The sequence below is a fragment of the Sebastes fasciatus genome, chromosome 11, assembly GCF_043250625.1.
Source record: "Sebastes fasciatus isolate fSebFas1 chromosome 11, fSebFas1.pri, whole genome shotgun sequence".
Taxonomy (NCBI): domain Eukaryota; kingdom Metazoa; phylum Chordata; class Actinopteri; order Perciformes; family Sebastidae; genus Sebastes; species Sebastes fasciatus.
Window position 1 is genome coordinate 16,838,244 of NC_133805.1, and position 22,938 is coordinate 16,861,181.

General features: G+C 41.7%; 1 protein-coding gene across 3 annotated transcripts in view; it reads right to left on the minus strand.

The window, feature by feature from the left end:
* Window positions 1-9,026: 9,026 nt before the first annotated feature.
* Window positions 9,027-22,938, minus strand: part of ephb1 (EPH receptor B1) — a 168,137-nt gene continuing 154,225 nt past the window's right edge. For 2 of the 3 annotated variants that reach the window (XM_074651199.1, XM_074651198.1), the window contains exons 13-16: window positions 18,316-18,465; window positions 15,619-15,812; window positions 14,073-14,228; window positions 9,027-13,231 (exon numbers count right to left, since the gene is read on the minus strand). In XM_074651199.1, coding sequence (XP_074507300.1) covers window positions 13,123-13,231; window positions 14,073-14,228; window positions 15,619-15,812; window positions 18,316-18,465 — 609 coding nt within the window. In that variant the 3' untranslated portion in view covers window positions 9,027-13,122. The remainder of the gene's footprint in view (window positions 13,232-14,072; window positions 14,229-15,618; window positions 15,813-18,315; window positions 18,466-22,938) is intronic. The other variant, XR_012595862.1, reaches the window with a different exon arrangement.

The window sequence follows — 22,938 nt, forward strand, 5'->3', positions numbered from 1 at the left end:
ATTTCCGACATACACCTGTAGTCGCTTTCCTCTCAGAGGGCTTTCGGTGGACAATGTGGGGATGCAGAGTGAGATAAATGCCTGTCTGAGCCATTATCACTCTGTCATGGGATAATTTCTCTTGTGAAAATTATGAATTTTCTCTGGGAAGACATGTTGCGTTTGAGTGTTGTTATTTCTGTTCATTTCCAATACTTTGATCATCACTAACACAATTCCACTTATCTCCATTATCTTTGTTCCAACAGGAGAAATCTCAGAGATGGATATCTTAAAGTTTGAAAATAAAATCTATCTGCGTGGCTGGAGGTAAGTGAGAATTCTGTTTTTTTATTATTTGTTGTCAGCTAAACATTTTAATCAATCCTAATTATGTAATTGTGATTTCACAATACTTCCACCAGGCAACATACCGTAGTGTCCTGGGTATAGGCATGCGAGGAAGAATTCCTGGCATATCTGTGTTCCTACATTGTTACTGGTGTTATTGTGCTTTACATCGTTTTTACACTGTTTCCACATGAAAGTCCTCTTTATTTGTTGAAAAAAGAGATGTCACAAAAGTAGGGGAAATAGAGATGGAGAATGACATGCAATAAAGCTGCCCAGCCGGATGTATATTGTGGTTTATGGTCCATGCACCTTAACCCCTAGGTCACCATGGCAACCAGAGTTTTTGTAATATTGATGGTAAGCCTGTTGTTACCAATAAAATCACACGGTTTGACATGAGATCTTATTTCTACCTAGCCACAATAGGGGTGTAAGAAAATATTGATGCACAAGTATCGCAATATTATGTTGTGCAATACTGTATTGAATCTCCAAAACACTGTTTTGATTTTAATTAACATCTTGACGGTCCGCTGTCAGGCCTGGCCGGTATTCGATCTTACAGAGATTGTAGCGGGCTCAGTTTTAAAGCTAGAGTGAAAGTACTGGTATCATATGGAACTAATCTAAGGAATTAATTTGTACCAACCTATGTCATAGCTGTCCTAGCTCGTAACGCTCCAAAGTTCCGCTAAATTTTGGCGAGGAAAAACTGGCATGGCAATTTTCAAAGGGGTGCCTTGACCTCTGACCTCAAGATATGTGAATGAAAATGGGTTCTATGGGTACCCATGAGTCTCCCCTTTATAGACATGCCCACTTTATGATAGTTACATGCAATTTGGGGCAAAAACCATGCAGTTTTTTGAATGCATGTTTTCTAAAATGATGTATTTCTTGTGTTTTCTTTATACTATGACAGTTTTCCTCAAATTAAATTTAAAAAAATCATAATATAGCTCCTTTCTTACAATATCACAATATATCACAATATATTGAATCGTTACCCCTGTATCATGATACGTATCGTATCGCCAGATTCTTGCCAATACACAGCCCTAAGCCACAATACCTCTAGTACTAGTATGAGGCATTTTGATTTGTGTTTAGCTGACATGGGTCTGTTTTTATTGGGTATTTTAGCCAAGCAGAACTGGCGACTGGAAGTATACATTTTACCCATTCTTTAGTCAGTTTGCCCACACTGGCGAGTCATAAAGCTGGATGTTGTATATTCCCTATGGAGCTCTGCAACAGCCAGTTAAGAGCATCACATAAAGTATGACTGCGCAGTGTATGCCTCTTCACCAAGTATGAATACCATTACACCGGCTGAAGTGCATCTATGGAACGTACCTCTCAATGCTATGAGCATCTGTTAAAGATGGCAGCTGCTGGTTAAGAGCAGTAATGACTGCCATTAACCAATGTTTCGCTGCTCTACATAATTCTGCTTCACATGCATCACTACTGTGTAGTGCTCCGCCAGAAGAACGTACTTTGAGAAGTTGCTGTAAGTGTGGAGAAAAGAACGGTGTTTTTATGATGAACCGATTATGTATCACGCGGCTGAGGACGTTTTTAATGAATCATCTGCCGTCCTGATAATACAGGTATGTGCTGTATAGCAGAAGTATAGGTAAAGGATATCCGTCCTCCTTGACACAAAGGGCTAAAGGCAAACTTGGTGGGAGATTTACATATCTTTATCCCCCTCATTAGAGAGAGGTCAGCATTGTCTGTTATCATCTGCTCTCATGCATCACCCTGTGAGGGCAGTCAAGTTAAGGGCATTGTAGAATTTCTACACAGGAACGACACAGTTTACCTTCTGCACTTACCCAGAGCAAAGACATCAGAAGGCGTTTCAATAATACAGCAATATGGCAGGGTCTACACTTCCATTTTTAAGGGGATAGATGTGATAAAACACAGTGACATGTCTCTTTACACATCAGGGAAGGAGACAATGAGAGGAAAAGCTTGTAGCTTCTGGCATGGCACGCTGTGTGCACACAGCTATGGCTAGAAACGGAAAAGGAATGTCAGCCGATCAGATGTGCTTTGGCAGCCAAGGTTATGAGTTATGAAGTTGATATTAGAGAGATGGGAGCAACGAGTGGGTAGTGTGTGACCTTCATCGCTCACTTTCCCTTTCTTTCTCCTCACCTTCTCTTTCTGTTCTGCAAGCCATGAAGCAAAAGGAGCCCTTTTGTGTGAACTTTCTAATTAGGAAGACCTTGACGTGCGGATCTCATCCATTGTTCGTCTTCATTTTGGTGGGAAAATATTTCATTGATTTTTGCAGCAATCGAAGGGCGGGCGGAGCTGAGAGGGGCTCTGTGTGGGATTAGACTCTGCGGGGGGTTTCCTGGGATGGGTGGGGAGCTTGTGAGGCTGTGTGTGTGTGTGTGTGGAAGGGGGTAATGTCCCTCCTCATAACACCTACCCCCTCTCACCTTCTGAAAGAATCAATTACAGCTGTGATCCTCGAGCCATCATAACTCACCTCTTCGCCCAGCTCCCATTGTTCATTCCGTACCTGCTGTACAACTGCAGACTTATCTTTCTTCACATATTGTTGTGATAAATGCAACTCATTTAGCAACATCTGGATTTGGCAAAGCTTTTGTTTACGTTCTCCCGAGCGCAAGTGTGACGAAAGATGGCCATGTTTTCATAATCAACCAAAATCAAGTACTTGTCAAATGTTCTTTTGTAATCCCGTTGGATACTAAGCAGAATGACACCAACACTGTTTAAGTGGGGTTTACATTTTCTGTAATTTTCCTAAGCTCTTACAGTAAGAAAGAGGAGACTGTAGCAGGCCGACTGCTGTCGTTTTCCCCAGTGGAGTATACAACAATCACCCGTTTCCGTCCCTTTTCTACCTCACTCTCTTCCTCCTGTCACTCTCGACGGTCTCTAAATTACGCCTTTCCCCTGCAGGTGCCAACGTCTCTCTGAAATGATTATTCCTACCACACAGAAGATTGCTTTTGGTAATTATATGTATCATAATTAAATTTGATGAACTCCTCCGAGACATAAAATCTCATTTGACCCAGGTGCTGGATTTCTCTTCCTATACACAAAAGGAGAAATGTCCTCAGCTATTAAGAGAGATACACTTTGAATCTTGCAACTGACATCTTGATTAAGCAAAGCAGTATTTCCACATTTACCGAATTCACTGAGGTCCATCAATAACTTCATTATTGAACAAGTGAAATGCAAATTCTCCATCATTACAGGGGAATGAATCGAGCAGGATTAGCTATGTTGATTCTGCAAAGAAAGAATTTGCCTTCTGAAGCAAGAAAAAAAGCTGAAGGTCAATACGTGTTCAGCCAGACCACACGTGGCTGCATGAGTCGGAGCGCTCCACCTGCGCCCTAACACTGTTTATAGAGGCAGACACAGAGTAGTCTTTTACTCATTTACTGTTTTTATTTCATTATTATGTAGACACTGTAGTCATTTGTACTCCAGGAGACTCAGCCTCACCACTTATCTCTTTTCCTTTTGTATGAATGGTATCCTTGAGTTTTGCCTCTTGTGTGTACATGTAGTCTGTCCTCTTTCCAGGTCTCCGTTATTGTTGTTATGTGAGTCATGTGGACTAGGTCACTTGAGTTTTGGCAGCAGGTGATATTTGTTTGACATCTTCCCAAATCCATATTCTTCATACATGTTTGCAATCTATATAGCTAATATTGTCAATCTCTTACTGCATAGTGTAATTTTTTCACTATTCATATTAATGTCTACTGTACTGACAACATTGTTTGCATGTCCATCCTGCAGACTGAGAGGTGCCGCTAGGGCTACAATAGCATGAAACAACTACAAAAAGCTGACTCCTTCTGTTTAGAAAACACTCAAAAATACTACGGCTGACCACTTTGATGAAGCTCTAGCTAAACAGGTCTGTGGCATTGGCACATTTATTACAGGTTACCTCTTCATTCAGACACACATCCATCATCTATGTTTGTTTTTTTTCTTCCTTCTGTGCAGTAAGGACAGCAGTATACGTTCCTCCACAGACACCATGTTTGTTTATCACTGTGGTCATGGATTAGTTTGAAATCGCCCACTCGAGGCCTGATGTTTGTTACCTCTACTGGTGCATAAAAGGCACGTTGAATATGTTCACCGGTGTCGTGCGATTGTGACATTTGGGTAAGGAGTCGTAAAAAAGTCATCATATGGTATGTTGAAGAAATTTGTAAAAAAGTGATGGTATATTACAGTATGTTAAACAAATCATAGTATAGAATGTCGAAAAGAACCATTGAAAATGAATAGTATAGTTTGTCGAAGAAAATTTAAAAAGTCATTGTATGTTGAAAAAAGTGTGGAAAAAAATCTGGTACAGTATGTCGAAAAAAGTCAAAAAGCCATAGTATCGTATATCTTAGAAAAGTCATAAGTATAGTATAGTATTTTTTCAAATCCCACCTTTTTTGTCTTTGTCTATTTTTTTTTGCAGATGCCAGTGGGGTCGGGTCGTCGTTTGGGCTATTGGATACACCTGGACCTGGTGTTCCCAGTCCTATAAGAGCGCACATCATCTGTTCCATGTTGGAGAGAGAAAGGAGAAACTCTGGTCCCTGTGCTTTACGCTCCCCATCCTTGCCTGTGTTATTCCTTTGACTATACAACACTCCACTCACTACTCTTTCATTCATGCATAGATGTTAGTAGTACTGACTTACTGACTCCCACATCTCATAACTTTTTGATGTTTTTAGTTGTTTGTTAGTTTCAATTAAATTGATGGCTTCTTTGCTGTAACATCTTGTGTCAACTAACGTTTTTAATCATGGTTTTAAGCCTGCCATGACAGTATGTCATTAAAATGTAAAAAAAAAAGTCATAGTACAGTATGTTGAAAAAAGTGATAAAAGACATAGTATAGTATGTAAAGAAAAGTCAGATATAATATGTCGAAAAATTAATAAAAGTCATAGTATAGTATGTTGAAAAAAAGTCACACTATAGTATGTCGAAAAAATAAAAGTCATAGTATGTAAAAAAAAAAAAATAATAACAAATGTCATATGTCGAAAAATTAAAAAGTCAGAATATAGTATGAGGAAAATAAATCATAGTACAATATGTCGAAAAAATTAAAAAATGTCATATGTCGAAAAATTTAAAAAGTCAGAGTATAGTGTGACGAAATTGTTTTTTTTAAAAAGTCATAGTATAGTATGTCGGAACAATGTTAAAAAATGTATCATATAGTATATCAAAAAAAGTCATGGTAAAGTATGTCGAAAAAATTAAAAAAGTCATAGTATAGTATGTCGAAAAAAAGTCAGAGTATAGTATCTCATAAAAAATTAAGAGTCATAGTATAGTATAACGAAAAAAGAGTCAGTATAGTATTTCGAAAAAAAATTAAAAAGTCATAATATAGTATGTTGAAAAATTAAAAAGAAGTTATAGTATAGTATGTCGAAAAAAAGTCAGAGTATAGTATCTCATAAAAAATTAAGAGTCATAGTATAGTATAACGAAAAAAGAGTCAGTATAGTATTTCGAAAAAAAATTAAAAAGTCATAATATAGTATGTTGAAAAATTAAAAAGAAGTTATAGTATAGTATGTCGAAAAAATTTCATAGTATAGCATGTTGAATTGTTTTTTTAAAAAGTCATAATACAGTATGTTGAAAAAAAGTCTGGCAGCACTCTCCATCGACATGATCAAAAACACCAAATTTGGGAATATCTTTTGAAAGAATTGGGTTTCATCCATCCAATAGAGTTGCAGTTGTGGTTCATGGTTTTTCCTTAAATTTATGACGTATCTTTTTGCAATATTTCGTGATTTGTAAAATCGTGCATATTAGAAAATCAACACAGTGCCCCGCTGAGCTTGTGAACCATATTCAGACTCAGGTCTCCTAGAGCAGTTTGTGCTGCAGGCTTTTCCTAGACTCCCGAGATCACTGTAAATACGCACACAGCTTACAGAGGCCCTGCAGCCAGCAAGCGCTGAGATTAGATTTAGGCCTCAGACAATCTCATAAGGCGAACAGCCAGTCACTGGGGATCGACGCAATTCTAGTCATGTTATGTTCTCCGTGTTTCGCTAAATAAACATGTCTTTAAAAAATGCACACACAAGGACAAGGATTTGAGAAAATGCCTACTTTCAGTTCAATCATTCCTCTCTCTCTTTCTCCATCTCTGTGCCATCATCTTTGTCCCATGGTTGTAAGTTCACTATGTTCCTTCGCTGTCCTTCACTCAGTATTCACTCCAAGTTTTCTACTCCCACACTCTGATCTGCACCGCTGGATGGATTGCTTTTCGCCCAACTCTCTCCCCTTCTCTCTGCAGGAGTTCCCTGCTGTGCACCAATCCCTTTCTCGCAGGTGATTGCTCAGGGAATATTGATTAAAGCAGAGATTTGCTGCTGAGAAGTCACTTTTTCAAACTTCCTGTGACTTTAATGTGAAATAAAGTGAGCTGACTCCCTCGTCAGTGATAAACACCCTGTTACGGGTGAAGCACACGTTTAAGAGAACGCTCTCTATACTCATCTCCGTCTTCATCTCATTGGATTTCTGTCAGCCTCAATCGGTCTATCTCATTTCTATTTCTCTACACGCATACACACACATGCTTTCACACCTAATGTAATGTAGTGCTCCCTGTCACGAGGGCACATATCTTCCACTATCTCTCTAATTGCTCTAATTGCTCTGATTAAAGTGACAAACAGGTCCAATTAAGCTAAAGGCGTAGGGGAAGGATACCATAAAGAACATCACCAAATCAATGGTCATTACATCCGTTTAACTATTAGCGGAGTTCTACACGTGCAATTAAAGCATCTACATGACCTTGAACTGTCTCCTGAGCAATATGGCTTCTCCTGTGAAACGTGTGGTAGTATGTGTGAGGGTTAGTATTAAAGCATATCCTTTCAAAGACCATATCCATTAAAGGAAAATTCCACTTCAACACAACTTGAGCCTTATATTTTTAGATTTGACCATCAACTCTAAGTTATGTTATGATATGATAACATTTTACTCTCCGGAGTAAGTACTGAAATCTGGGAACACGGCATGGACAGGGCTAGATTCAAGGATTCCAACAATAAGGGGCGTTAGTTTAAGCTGTTTATATCTCCATAGGGAGTGGGTCCCCTCTCCGCAGAGTCCGCCAATTTGCACCGCCGTGTTTCAACAGTAGCCCAGAACAGACAAACCAAACACTAACTTTTCCTGCTTAGCCAGACTCGATAACGTTGCTCACTCCCGCGTACACACAAACTCTAAGCACTCTACTCTTACAAAAACTGGCTCTAGATAGGGCCATTTGCGTTTTCAAGTCGGCCACCGCAGCAATCCTACACGAGAAGTAACCCTAACCTCACCTCTAGATACCACCAGATCTTACACACTGTTCCTTTAAATTTTATTTGAATTGTCGCATACATACAGGTACATACATGAAATTTGACCACTGAATGACACCCATCTTAAGCAGTGGGAGCAGTGGACTGTTTTAAAGCACCCGGTGGAGCAACTTGGGGATCAGTGTCACTGCTCAAGGATACTTCGACATTTGGACAGGAGGATCGGACCACCAACCTTGTTATTAAAGGATGACCTGCTTTACTCCCTGAGCCCCAGTCACTACAGGGGGCAAACGCAAAGCTGTCATTTTAACATAAAGAGTAAGATAACACCCTGTGAAAATCTGTTTCTGCTTACCTCCAGAGGTTTAACTTCTAAGCGTGCTAAACGTACAGGACCCTGTGACATCACTGTTGGGTGTGGTTACATGCACACCTAACCAGACATGGAGTAAAGGTAAAAACAGATTTGAAACTTTCAACCAGAAAATGACAGCGACAGGCTCCTTTTCAGTCTGGTGTTAAGTTACTCTTTACTTAAAAAATCTCCACATTTTCATCAACACTACATCAAATGATTTGTAGGAAAACAGAAGACGCTTTCACCACTTCGTCAGTGACATCCTTGCATATGCCCTCGTAAAAGGACAAAGTGAGAGTGAACATCACAAACTTAAAAAGACTAGAAAATTAACTGTTTCATGAATCTTATTGGCTTCCTCGGTTTTGGCACAGCAGTCTCTTCGCTATAATATGAAGCTGGATATTATCAATCAATTAGAGTCAATAAACAGTTATGGGGGGACGCTGAGAGCTGGATACATCCCCACATCTTTCGATTCACCTCATTAACCATGTCATTACTGTGCAACACGCTTTCCAGTGTGTGAAGTGCTCTAAAAGTCTCAGTGGCAACTGGAATTTACGAGACTGCTGTGACTGCTCGTGTATTTGTACGCATGTGTGTGTGCAAGTGTGTTGTGAGAGTTAGACGGGAGGATAATTTCTACTAGTTTGTCAAAATATTGTCACTTTTCTTAGAGAGTAATTTTTTGGGTTTGCGTGTCATCCGAGTGACGGCTCGTTTATTAGTGGCTGATGGCTTTTAACACGTGCTGCCAGCCAGACCGGCGCTGACAAAATGCTGTTTATTTCCTTAGCTAATATGAAACCAAGCATTAGACGTCACGCTCACGCACAGCGCTGACAGTAGTGTTGCTGGATAATAACCCTTCCTATCCGCTTTCTTGACTCACCATTAATGAAAACAGAATTATAGCCCATTGAGTCACAGACCATAAAGTGATTGACTTGTTTTCCAAGGCGTTTATTGAGTGCATTTTAGTACAATAGTTCTCAGAAAGTTACAGCTTACAAACTCTTGACACGTACTTGTCACAATTTACAAGTGGTACTGTAGCTATACAGAAACAAAAAAAAAAAGAGGAAAACTTAAACAATGTACCTGTGCACACATAAATGTCTGTACACACAAATGTGCCCGCTAACGCACACACACAAACATTCACTCTCCTGCACACAAATAAACAAACTATGACATGTGCACACTCATATTCAGCTTCCTCATCCATTGTGTACCATAGGGGGAGGTTGTGACTGGTATCCTGGAAAGGTCTCTCTGTTCTTCCTGCCCACTGGCTGCCCACAGCAAGTGTTCATGGTGTGTGTGTGCATGTGAAATTGTGTTGTGTATATGCTGTTTTATATGTGTGTAAATCTTTGAGTCCACAGTCTGAAACAGAAGGGGAAAAAAGAGAATGGAGTAGTTTAATAAGTAGTTTTGTAGGGTGTCGTGTCAGGCCGTTTTCAGGTGAACACGGCTTCTATACGGTTCTGACCTATAAATGATAGGCATGGTATCAGCTACTAAAAGGATCGTTGGTCACTTCTCCGACAGTTACGGCACCGTGAAACATTTAACAAGCTCTGTTCTTGTGTTTTGTATCAGTGTGTGATGAATGGCTTCCATACGAAAGCGGCTTTGCAGAGAGGGATGGCGACCCGCCTCTCCATTCATCACACTGGAGTGTCATTACAGTCAGATATTTAGAAAGACAAACAGAGCAAATGGAGAATTACACTGTTGCATAATGAATACATTCTATCATCTCATTCACAGGCTCTTGGGGTGAAAAGCAAATATACAAGGCTGAGCTGAATAGAGGACTAATGCATTCAAATTGAATCATTGGCTTCAGCGAGAGGGATTTATGCCAATCTCAAGAAGCATGTGATTATTATTATATTGATAAATGGAAAAAGAGAAAGCAATTGATTTTGCCCATGAGGCAAACCAGTTGCTTGATTACGGTATGTTCCGTTACCAAACTAAACCAAAAGAAATTATACAATGACAAAGATGTTGCCACATAAACCGCGCTGCCAGAAGAAAGGGGCTGATTCACATCAAAGAGCTAACTTTCTGACTTTCATCTAACATCCCATCTTTATGCCACGTCTGTCCTGTGACCCCCACCCTCCTATAAACTGACTCATCCCCCCTCTTTCTATCACATATGCACATGCACTCTGTCGGCTCTCTGCCCACTTTCTCTTCATTAAGCATCAGGCTGGAAACCAGACGTGGGCATAACATAATTGAGGGTTCTTTAGTGTGTGTGTGTGTGTGTGTATTTGTTTTTTGATGGTCCCATCAGTCTCCCTCCCCGTGGCTGATCAGATGCCTGTCAGATGGGGGTCCCGGCAGGTGCTCGCACCCCTGCCTGGGCCCACTGGAGCATGGAGCCAACCATTTCTCAGGCCGGGGCGGCCCTGGCCCAACCCAGCCCAGCCCAGCCCAGGACAGCTTGGTTACACCCAGGATGAATGAGCTGGAGATGTGCCAGCTAGCGGGAGTAGCCAGGCAGAGAGGGCAGGACAGACAGAGGAGGAGGATGACTTGAGGGGGGTGAGTATACTTAATAATCTGCTAATGGGTCTGCCATCAATTTCTAATTTTGGATGCAAGGTGGTTATAACCGTCTTCACTCATGTCTCTTCAAATAGGGCCAAAAGGGATTTCAGCAGGGTCACAAGCTACTGCAAAGAGTTGATAGTACAATAGCTCATGATAATTGTCTGTGAGCTAAGAGACTTTGCTGCCATGGTTGCATGTCAAAGGAATATTACCCCAGGAACATTCAGGTCGGTTTGCCTCCACTTTTAAAGGTCAGAGTTGTTGATAGTATTTCATCAACACTTGACAAAACTTGATTTATGAAATATAACAATTCCTCATAGCTTTCCCAAACTCTGAGCCTGAAGCATGCGACCTTCTAGACGGAAAAAAAGTAAGCAAAAACCACCACTACTCATCACCAAGCTGTCCTGACACCGTCTCATTGCACAGACCAATCACACTGCAATCATGAGAGACCATCCCCAGACTAAAAAAAAGAGAAATCATCCTTGTGCACTATCCAGAACTATCCTCAAAATATATTCCAAAATAGTGCAGTGTAATTTCACAGACAGTCATCCGCAGCATCCCTCGGGAACAATGTAGACATCTTGCAATCAAATACTACCAACGAGTGCATTTCCAAACACCAATTCCTGCAGCTAAGACTTATGGAGGGAATAGTATATGCGCGAAACTCTCTGTAGCACAACAGCGTTTGCGCTCAACCTGCCTTCCCATATGGCAGAAGCATACAGTGAGAGTGCATAGATTTACTCAGCAGCTTAGCTACAGCAGTCTATGGAAGGTTTTGCTACACTGTGAGCAGTGTGCCCGTGTGGGCTGTTTAAGCCTGCCCGTTCACAGGAATGGCATCAGGCGTCTGTTGGCAAACCTCAGCCCAGATGTTCACTTTCACTGCGATGCTGATTCACTCCAATTTCCAGTGCTGTGATTCGCTACTCTCCTATGCATTTCAAACTTGCAGCGAATCTTGACTTGCCCAAGATATTTGCAGCACCCATGAGAAAGACTAACTGGATTTGCCTGAAATAAAACCTAACAGATACAGAGCAATTTGATGTTATGTTTTCTTCCTGTGTGATCAGCGGGTATTTACCATGGATTTGGGCCGGGCCGAGGCGTGGAGTTTCCTTCCCCCTCTGGATGTTGCTGAGCTCTCCCAACACAAACAAACAGCAACAGAACAAAAAGAAATAAAAACATAAAACATATCTGTACAAGTAAGTGCTCACCAGCAAGAGACAGCATGTGTACACCCACATTAAACATGATCTCCAATAAATGGATATTTTGTCAATTATTTTAACTCCTACAGCAATTTTCATATAGATCTACAATACCAATTCTTTGCCCACAATTCCTTTAATGTTTTCCTCAGGTTAAGATTCAGGATTGTCCTTGTGCCCCTGGAACAGGGAGACCCAGTGTCCGTTGTTCGGCCATCCGAAGGGAACCGGGGCGCCGTAGGGAATCTACACATTGCATGTGTCTATCACAATCTAGTCAACAAACATGTCTTTGCCAAAAATGCAAGCAGAGAGTTCTGTACATACATATTCATACATATCACCTTCAATATGAAGGTTTATTATGAAAGATATAATCATATTTAGCAAGAGATAAACATATTTATATTCTCTGAATCTGGGTGGGGCTGGTTAAGAAGTCCTTTGGCAAGGCCTTCCACCCAGGACTCCACAGGTAGTGTTAAAGTTAAAATACGAGTGGGCGGCATCTTGCTATAGTGATAAAAAACAAACAAACAAGATGGTAAAAGACAAAAAATATAACTGGCTCTGAATTTTCGACCAGTCCATTTACGATACATTTTTTCAAATTCTTCAAACGAGCAAAAAGATGACGTGAAAGTTGAAAATGGTGCTCCACTGTACATCCCTGTATTCTTCTCCCTCTAATTATTCCTAGTGGTAATTGCTTTTTCTTCCGGGACTTATTTCTGGCCAGTGTCAAGGCATCTTCATTGCACACATTGACGACGGTAAAATCACAGGTCACACGTTGTTTCTAAATGTCTCACACTTCGGTTTACAATTTTAACATCTTCTAGTCCAGATAATATAGAAGTACAATATCACTCGTTTTACCATACAGTCTGAGATTGTGAGAGATTCCCTGTGTCGATGTCGGATTGTTAGGAGTTATTTTGGTTTACAATGACATGAATGGCAGTCCATAACCACAGCGACTGATATCTGTCTTCATATTGTGGATACATGGAGAAACAGCATCAAGTCTGGACCCTGAACTCCTGGCGCGGATTGCATGAAGTGTGATAACCATGTGATAGTGTAGACCCTGGTCTCCTGTTGTCATGGTAGTGGATTAGATTAAGACAATAGTCTCGACTCTGGCGCGTTCCGATGGATCGGGGGTCATTCGAGGGCTGCCATTGTTGTTGGTCCTGCGAATGCTGCCCGCTCCGTGGCACAGCGCCCCCTGTAGTCATGCCATAGTCGTGGGTGACTGGCTCATCTGCACCCTCATGGACTGGATATTACTGAGGATCTTCTTCTGGTGGCCTGCCAGGGTCACTCCTATTCTCAGTAAGTCCCTTGAGAGATAGAGGCAGAGAGAAAGAAAATTGAAAGGCAAGAACATTATTTTGAAGCAGTAGATGAAAAGCTTTCCATCACATTGAAGATGGAATGGATTATTTGAGTATGAAGTGATCATACTAGCAAAACAAAATCATTTTCTGGTGCATTTATAGTCCTAGCATCACAATAAATGAAAGGGCAATTTCAGGGTGGAAAGCTAGTGGCGACGAACAGAAAACACAAATTTACTAAATTAATTCCATCACTTGAGAGAAGACTCGGTAATGCATGTTGCTTTGCATTGCAAAGAGACTGCATAAATGCCACCAAGCCCCAAGCATACATTTTTAATAAAAAATGTTAGAATGGTTTTACATTTTCACATAAATTTGTAAACCAAGCAACATTGTTAATTAAAATAAATGAAGAGCAATATGCGTGTCTATTGGTACCACAAGTGCTGCAAGAAATGCTGTCATGACCGATGCTTTGAAACACTCCACATAAACAGCAGCGAATAAATATGCCTCTTAGAAGTGTGCATTTAAAGGATTTACATCCTTTGGAAAATTGTTCATAGAAAATCCTTAATTATTAGTCATAATACTTGAAGAGCACAGATTTCAGAAATATTTTTACCACAATGACCATGTTATTTCCTGTTATAATGATATATATTTTTGCGTGTTACCCATACAGACTTTACTTCGATGCAATCATTCAAAGACTTGAGTCACTGGGCGCATTCACACTAAAAATACATGCACTTGACGTTGAGTCATTTTATACAAGTGTGCCCATCAAGTGTCATATGGGTTCAGAGCTCTTCAATTGCACAAGAGCAGGTGAACTCACTCTGAGGTCATTTGCGCCACCAGCTGCAGGGAGGTAAAGCCTGAGTTGAGGAAGTTGTCTCTGTACTGGCTCATCTTGATGGCGGCGAGCCAGTCCTCTACTGAGCTGAAAGTGTTGAAGTCAGGTATGGATCTGTCCAACAGTGGCTGAGAAGGCCTGCAGGAGGGAGAGGGAAGGAGGGGGGTAAGAGGAGGTAAGTATAGAGCAGGGCTTTGATGCAATATTACAGTAAGGAAAGGAGGATTGATTTGAGGATTTGAAGAGAAGGAGAGGAACTGTGGTCATGGCTTTTACGTAGGTGTGTGTGAGAGGATACAAGATGGAGAAGGAGAAAGTGTGCATGTATGTACTGTCTGAATATTGACTTTGGAAAGCGCTCTGATCCCTTCATTTTTTTTACCACACCAGTGTTATACTCTATCTATCTATCTATCTCTCTCTCTCTCTATCTATCTATCTATCTATCTATCTATCTATCTATCTATCTATCTATCTATCTATCTATCTATCTATCTATCTATCTATCTATCTATCTATCTATCTATCTATCTATCTATCTATCTATCTATCTATCCAAATGTTTTAAAAGAGCAAAAAGTGTATAACAGATTCTCTTGTATCATTAGAGAAAACCTCCACTCATTGGCCTGAATGCCAAGTGCTGCAACCGGCAAAAACGAAGACACCACTCATTGGCCGATAATATCCCTATGGTGATGTTTCTCTGTATCAGCTATTGGGAAACTGGTCACAATTATAGAAACAGTGAACTGAGCTAAATAAAGGAGGGACCTTGAAGAAAAACCTGCTCCATTGCACAAACTCACACAGGGCCTAAAGTTCACCTTTCAACATGGCAGCAGCACAAAAAGCATGCAGCCAAAACAAGTGGCTCCAGGACAAGTCTCTGAATGACCCTCAGTGGCCCAGCCAAAGCCCGGAAATTGGAACGGAAAATCTGCGGAGAAACCTGAAGCTCGCAGTTCACAGAAAGTCCACATCCAATCTGGCCGAGCTTGATAGGATCCTTCGAGGAAGGGCGGAAGAAATTCCCCCAAACAAGGTGTGCAGAACGGGCAAAATCATACCCAATAACACTCAAAGCAAATCAAGGCCAATGGTGACTCGACTCTAACGAATAAACATTCTGAATATGTATGTAAATTAGATGTTTCTGTATGTTTTCATTTTTCTAAAAACATGTTTTTGCTCTATCATTATGGGGTGAAAAACATCACAAAGAGTGGAAAAATTGAACTCGCTAAAGCCAATATGGGGGTGTGGATTGGTGGGAGACTTCTAAGCAACAGGAAAAACAAAATCCTGGGGAGGAAAAGTTCAGGTTTCGATGCAATCAACAGTAATAAATTCATGTTTATTTTATGAGGGGATAAAAAAGTAAACATGTGCGCACTGGATAGTTTGTGCAGACAGCATGTGTAAATACTGTATAAACAGATGAAAAGCATATTTCTGTATACTTAATGTCCACTTCAGGGTGAGTGCATGTATCATGCGCTGTTGAAAATGTGCTTTTTTTACTCACACTGCAGGGATGTTGGCTACCGCTTTGAGGCTGGTGGGGTTACGGATCATCTTGTCCAGGGTGCTGACGATGTCGGCGAAGCGGGGTCGTACGTTACGGTCCTTCTGCCAACAGTCCAGCATCAACTGGTGCAGAGCACTGGGGCAGTCCATAGGCGGCGGCAGACGGTAGTCCTGTTCGATGGCGTTAATCACCTGGGGGGAGATAGGGTGGGAAGGGGAACTCGGGTTGTTATCTATTCCGAGTTTAAGATTGCGGATAATTCTATATCATATACCACACTGTATACAGTAATTACAACTAATTGCTGTCAGTTGTAGTGTTTTTCTACCAGCTGGCTGGTTGTCAATAATATACCTCATTAAAAACAAAATACTAATTTGAGTTTGCAGTGACTAATGACATTAAGCTCATCCACTCTGTAATCCTGACACGCTCATCCCTGCCTCAACAACAGCCCACCCCTGCCCCATACAGTCACACTCCCTCAGGTCACTCAAGAGACCGTTAGCATTCAGGCCGACGTGCCCTTTCTCTTGACTCCAGCCAATCACATGCCATTCCTGGAGGACAGAGCGAGGAAAGAGACTGAGAGGCAGTGTCACTGTGGAAAGAAGTCGCTGGGGAACAGGCAGATTGCATACAATTAACACTGTGAAACACAGCCACTTGACACATGTCTTTTAAAAAGCTGCGCAGCCTATCCTGGTCTTGTTAGAGGGAAGCTACGACTAAGAGTTTTAGGGTAGTCAGAGGTTAGAGTTAAGTGTTTCGGAAGAGTTGAATGAAGTTTGATCAGAACTTGAGGGAGATTTGGAGACTTAGGCAGAAGTAGAGTACCTATAATTCACCCGTCACAACTTCACACACTGTTTGTTAGCTATAATGTTTGGTTTGTAATAAATATACAAACAATAAATTCCAAATAAATATATTACACCAAAGTAAAAAATGCTTAATCTGCAGCTATGAAGCCACTTCTTAAAACACTATCAAACACTAAAGATTGCCCAGATTGCTGCATTGCACATTGATGGACCTTGCTCTCACCCACATCCATATATCCACACTGACTGTAGATGTAATCTTTTCTTAAAAATGCATAGTTGCGAGATAAGGGTCTGGTGTGAAATCAAGTGTAAAAGATACTATCATTAAAAATTAGAGGCTGCTCTGTAGGTTGCCAACTCCACCCTGGAGTTGAGTGCAACTCAGCACAATCTTGACAAATGGTGCATATGGAGAAGTGGTTGTGTGTGTGAGTGTGTGCGTGTGCGTGGACTGAGCAGCCGGACATGCTGAGCGGTGCCAGTCCTCCTCTCTGCATTAGTCCCACCAGGCAGTGTTTGCTGCTGGCCCACTGAGGCAACATCTGCTGGGTTGGACGGTCCTTGTGGAGCGGGGTCCATAGAGGCCTGATGGTTGGCTGGTTGTCTCACTAAGGGAGCTTAGGGAGAGAGACCTCATAGTATGGGACTATTTCCAACGGTTGTGTGTGTTTGTGTTGGTGCCTGTGTGTTTGTTGGAGTCTGTGTTCGTGGACCTTATCCAAACGGACATGGGGAACAAAGCGGAGCTCTCAGCAATCATTCATTGCTCTCAAAAGCTGGCCAGGAAGGAAAGAGAGTGGTGTGAGACTGTGTCCATAATAAGTCTGCTTTCAAAGTCAGAGTCAAGGACATCTTCAGTGATGATGCTACGAGATGGGAGCTGATAAAAACGTGTGATTTATTACAGCTTCCTCTCTCATGACTTATCCTTGATTGTGTATCTATGGGGTGGAAAGACAGTATAATCACATCTGTACGGAAATGGCCGATCTATTAATGAGGCAGTTTATTCAGATTCAAACTTGTTTTTTACACTCAACTTAAATGTTCCTTTTTATAATCTTTCTCAAAGATCCAATGAAATGGACACTTTAACTTCCTGGAAAACTGCTTCTTTCTAGAAACAGGTGCATCTTTCAGTGGGGACCCTGTCTCATCAAATAGAACTGCCTTTCTCTCTTAAAATACGCTTTCTAAGCCTCAAGTTCGGCATTTTGGCCGTCGCCAGGTTTTTTTGCAACCAGAAGTGACACGAGAGGGTGGAGCTAAGTACAACCGAACGCTGAATAAGACATTTTTAGGCGACCACAATTTTACAATTAACTTTCATGAATTGAAAACACACTGTGAAAGGGTTAAAGATGTAAAACAAAAACACGGATAACTCCCAGACCGGACAACGCCGTGGCAGCGACCTGTCAATCACAAGGTAGCCACGCCCTAAAGCATACCCTGCTTTATGGTCTATTTGACTCTAAATGGGACCATAATTTACTAAATGAACATCACGCTGTATTGAAAAAGACTTGAAACTAGCGAATGAGACCATAAACTCATGTTTACAATGTTTACTGAGGTAATACTGTAAATCAAGAGAGAAGTAGGGTCATTTTCTCATAGACTTTTATACAATCAGACTTCTTTTTGCAACCAGAGGAGTCGCCCCCTGCTGGCTATTAGATAGAATACAAGTTTAAGGCACTTCCACATTGGCTTCACTTTTCAGACCAGGAGGTTGCCACCTGCTTTCTCTCCATAACTGACAGCCCAATAATTGCTCACTATCTATGTCTATCATGTTCTGCCCCAACATTTTTCAAAAAGAAATACATCATGGGTTTTTTGATGATTACAAATAAACACTTACATCCTGGTTGGACATGTCCCAGTAAGGCCTCTCTCCAAATGACATTACTTCCCACATGACGATGCCGTAGCTCCACACGTCACTGGCTGAGGTGAACTTCCTGTAAGTGATGGCTTCTGGTGCTGTCCACCTCACTGGGATCTTCCCACCCTGAGGAGAGCAGAGAGGAACAAAAGGGGCAGAAGGTGAAATGAAAGAAATGTCAGAGTTCCGAAACAGTTTATTGGCCTCATTCATTTCAGTTGTAACACATTAAAGTCAGCCATTACCCTCAATACCACTGTGCTCGCCTCAGCCGTCCTACTCTAACTCTTTATCACCCCCCATCCACCCAGTATCAATACTCCAGCAGCCAAAACATACACAAGATCCTGCCTGTGTCTCAGCAGTGGCTCCCAACAGTGTTCGCCCTTCACACATCGACCAACATCACATTTAGTGTCTGCTTTCCCACAGCCGCGTTTGAATAAAGGAAGATAGGCCTGGGCTTCTGCTCGTACATCGAGCGTGTCTGCCTGTAATTGGGCTACCTGGGCCTCAGGCATGCCACGCGCCCTGTTGACTGAAATTGACAGCTGCTTATTTAAAATTCCACACACACATATATAGACACAGTTGGGAACATATGCACAGGCACAGACATAGACGATTGTGCGTGCACACCCACGCACACAAACACATCCTCCCCCCCAACAGCACCTCCCCTTATATCTGAGTTGAGCTCGCCACCAGTTTAATAATGCCAATTAGCTAAACCTGAGCATTTGCAGATAAGCCGCTGCTGGAAACAAACCCAAACCTACACAGACCACCCTGTTTTCTCCTCGCTCTCTGAGAGAAAGAGAGGAATCAGAGAGAGAGAGGGGGAGGGAAGAAGAAAAAGAGACAGAGAGGGAAACGAGAGATTAGTGAAGAGAATGAGAGACGGAGAAAATGGTTCTTCTGCCGTGTTTCCATACTGCAGGCGGATGTTTGAAAGGCTGGACTGGAATAATCATAAACAGCTTTACTTGTGTGTATTCCTGTATGTGTGCATCTATACTGTAGGTGTTACAGGTCAGTGCTGTGTGGCACCGCAGAGGTAGAGAGGCTGAGCTCATTAACGAGCACCTCTTTAGGGTTTGACCTTCGAGAGGCTGCTGACCCTGAAAAGAGATTTAACATCTGACCCTGAATGGAGACTTGCTGTCAAGACACACTGCAAGACGCAGAGGCAACACTCAGCTCTCACTGAGCACACCATGCAGCCAGCGTAGAAAAAACTCATGAAGCATTGAAGGAATTAGGAATGGTGCAGTGTGTGGTTGTCTGAGTGTGTGACCGACGGAGAAAATGAGAGAAAAAGAAGAAAAAAATACGGAGAGGAAGAGATCAATACTCTAAGCCCCAGCGACTTCAATGCTTCTCTCATATCTCTCATACTAGTTCATATCTGAATCGTTTCATCTAATCTAAGACCCCAGGACACTTTCTCTTGCCCTTTCTTTTGTCTGAGGGCAAATGGAGCTACACAGATACCAGCCCAATATCTTTGCGATGAAAAAACTAAAAGGGCCAATTCCCGTCTTCTTCATCTGTCACTCTGTCAGGGGCAATGCTTCAAGTCAATTATTTTATTTGGACGAACATACAAAAGATAAAAAACGAAGAAATAAAACGCAGAATAACACGAAAAAAATTGCCGCTCCAAGCCAAACGCTGTCTATTACAGCCTCTCTTTATCATTACTCGCTTACTCCCCTCCCTCGCTCGCTACATCTGGTCTCATGCCCTAGGACCCTGTTGGGGATATGAGCTGAGTGTCGCTGGAATGGCCTGAGCAAAGACACAGGCTTCACAAGAAGGTCCCTGCGCGCCTCCAATGAGACAGACTTTTAGTAATAACATTTCCAAAGCGGGTGAGTCAGAGGCAGCTATGCAAACCCTTAGTAATTACTGCTGTGGGCCAGTAATAGCTCCGCCAAAATCCTGCTTTAATAACATGAAGTGCTGAACAGCTCTTGCATACAGGGAAGAAGGCAAAAACATAATAAAAAAGCATTGGAGCTTTTTTTTTTCACAAGTAAAAAAAGCGTTAACACCACAGGGAATGAGTCGGGGGGTAGTAGAAGTGATGATGGGAATTAAAACAGACCTAATGTCAACACAAAAGCAGGAGTGCTTTGTGAAGCCTCGAAGCATGGGGAGAGCTCTTTGGATATGCTATATTGTGCTGGCTACTGAAAAAGGAACAAGCTGTTTTCTGTTTGCCTTGAAGTGAAATATCGCCCCTGAAACAGAATTCACACACTTCTATTATCTCGGACAGTTAACTCAGCATGTGTGTAGATAAGCCAGTATGTAGCACAGCCACTGCAGCGGCAGAACTTCTAGGGCCTTGAGAGGAGTAATCTGTAATGATATCAAGTGACACTTTCGCAAAACTCCCTTGATAATAAATAAAGTGGGTGACATACAGTGCCTGATTCTCCAGAGATACTGGATGGGTCTATTTTCTGGTTGATGAATGTTGGCACTGTGAAGAAGAAGCGAGTGACCACAAGGGCGTGGAAACCTGAAATAAATGTGCCACAAAGATACCTTACCATCTGCTGTCAAAGAAACTTTTCCCCCATTTCCCACACTCTGTGACATTTTTTTTTCTTTGTCTAATTTCCACACCAGGCATGTGGACAGCACATCCAGCCATGTTTGCACACAAAATTCCCATCTAGAGCAACCGTGAGCAGACACAGAAGTGTGCTGTCAACCCTTATGTCACCAGAATGAGATTACAGTACTGGTTCCACCTGGTTGTGACCGCCTGTGACAGGCGGTGACCAGTTGTGACAGCTGTAGCGACACATCTGGAGTGCGACTGCAACAGAGATGTGCAGGGACTGTCAGGTTAAGAGGTATCAAGGTGAGACGAGCGTGTTACCGTGACAGCCAGGTCCAGAAAGATGAAGGATAAACATGTGGTGGCCAGGTAATGTGTGTACTTACTGGTGTCTGTTATGGTCTATTGGCTCGATAATGTGTGTGCACTGATACACATAGCAACGATATGAAACACCTGTCATGTCTTGCAGTCGCTTAAGCTATCCATCCACCTGTGCCAGTTACCTTCATGTAGACTGTCACTAGCATGCTGCTGCAGAATGAAGTAAATATACCTGTCAGAGTACAATGAACTAACATCGTCACTAACACGCAGCAATGTCCCAGAAAAAACGTACTGTAATTGAGTCTAGTGTTTGGTCTTGTTTTTACTCCGAGTTTTCACTTCACAGAAGCTATTTAGAGATTCCAAATAAACTTTCTCCTTCATCTGGAAGACAAATATGTAGATCTCCCTCTCCCTGTCTTCTTTTTCCTCCCCCATTCCCTCCTCTCCTTTACTCCTCCAACACCAGTTATCCATCTCCAAACAATGCGCACTCAAATGGACTTGAGCACATTTACTTAGGCTGGGGAGAGTGCTCCATCAACATCCTTTTAATGAAATCCTGAGAGGAACGATCTGCCCTGGATGTCTGCCCAAATATAGTGAGAGAGATGGAGAGAGGCCTGGAGAGGAAGAGTGATATGGAGTGATGGGGAGAACAAGAGAAGAAAAAAAAAGGGGTGGGGGTTGGTGACGGAGATGTTGGTTTCTCAGACACCCATGGGAATGTCTGGCAGAGAGACAGACACAGGTCTTTCACCATATATACAATGGAGTCATGCAAAACTTGAGGAAAGCATTTGTCAAAGTTGTATTTTGTGTTCCCAAACAGTCTCACATTATAGACTGGGAATTGTTTTTTTTTTTTAGATTTGATTAACAAACGGATTCTGAAAATGTCTCTATACTGCGTGGGAAGATAACAGAAGGGAATGAAAAAATGCCATACACCCAAGAATAGTCTTCCATAATTGCTCTACTTCTGGAAAAAAATGAAAATGTGATCAAGATTAAAATATGTATGCTTCATTTCGCCGGGAACCTTCTGTCTGTCTGATCCCATTTCAAAAATAATTGCTGCGAGGAACTGAAATCCAGTCAGGTTACAGTAGAAATGACAGCACAGTACAGCAAGACAGAAACAGATATCGTGCTATTTTAGTGTCGTGAGTGAAGTTTCATGTATCTCTTATTATTTAGAGAATGTGCTTATAACTGAGAAATAAGATAATCATGTAATTTAACAACTGCATCCCAATAATCTAAGTACTGTCATAGTCTCCTATGTCATTAAAGGAGCAGTGTGTAGGATTCAGTGGCATCTAGTGGCAAGGTTGCAGATTGCAACCAACTGAATATCACTCCTCCCTTTCACAAGCGTGTCGGAGAACTACAGTGGCCTTCAGGTAATGCAAAAACGTGAAAGGCCTTCTCTGGTTTGGTTTGTCTGTTCTGGGCTACTGTAGAAACATGGTGGACTCCATGAAGAGGACCAGCTCCCTATGTAGATATGAAGGGCTCATTCTAAGCTAACAAAAACACAACAATTCTTAGTTTCAGGTGATTATACACTAATGAAAACCTAGTTATGATTGTTATATTCCATTTCTGCTAATAGATCCCCCTAAATCCTACAAACTGGCCCTCTAACAAACTGTTCAGGACTTACTAACTGTTTCAATACTCTTTATTGTCAA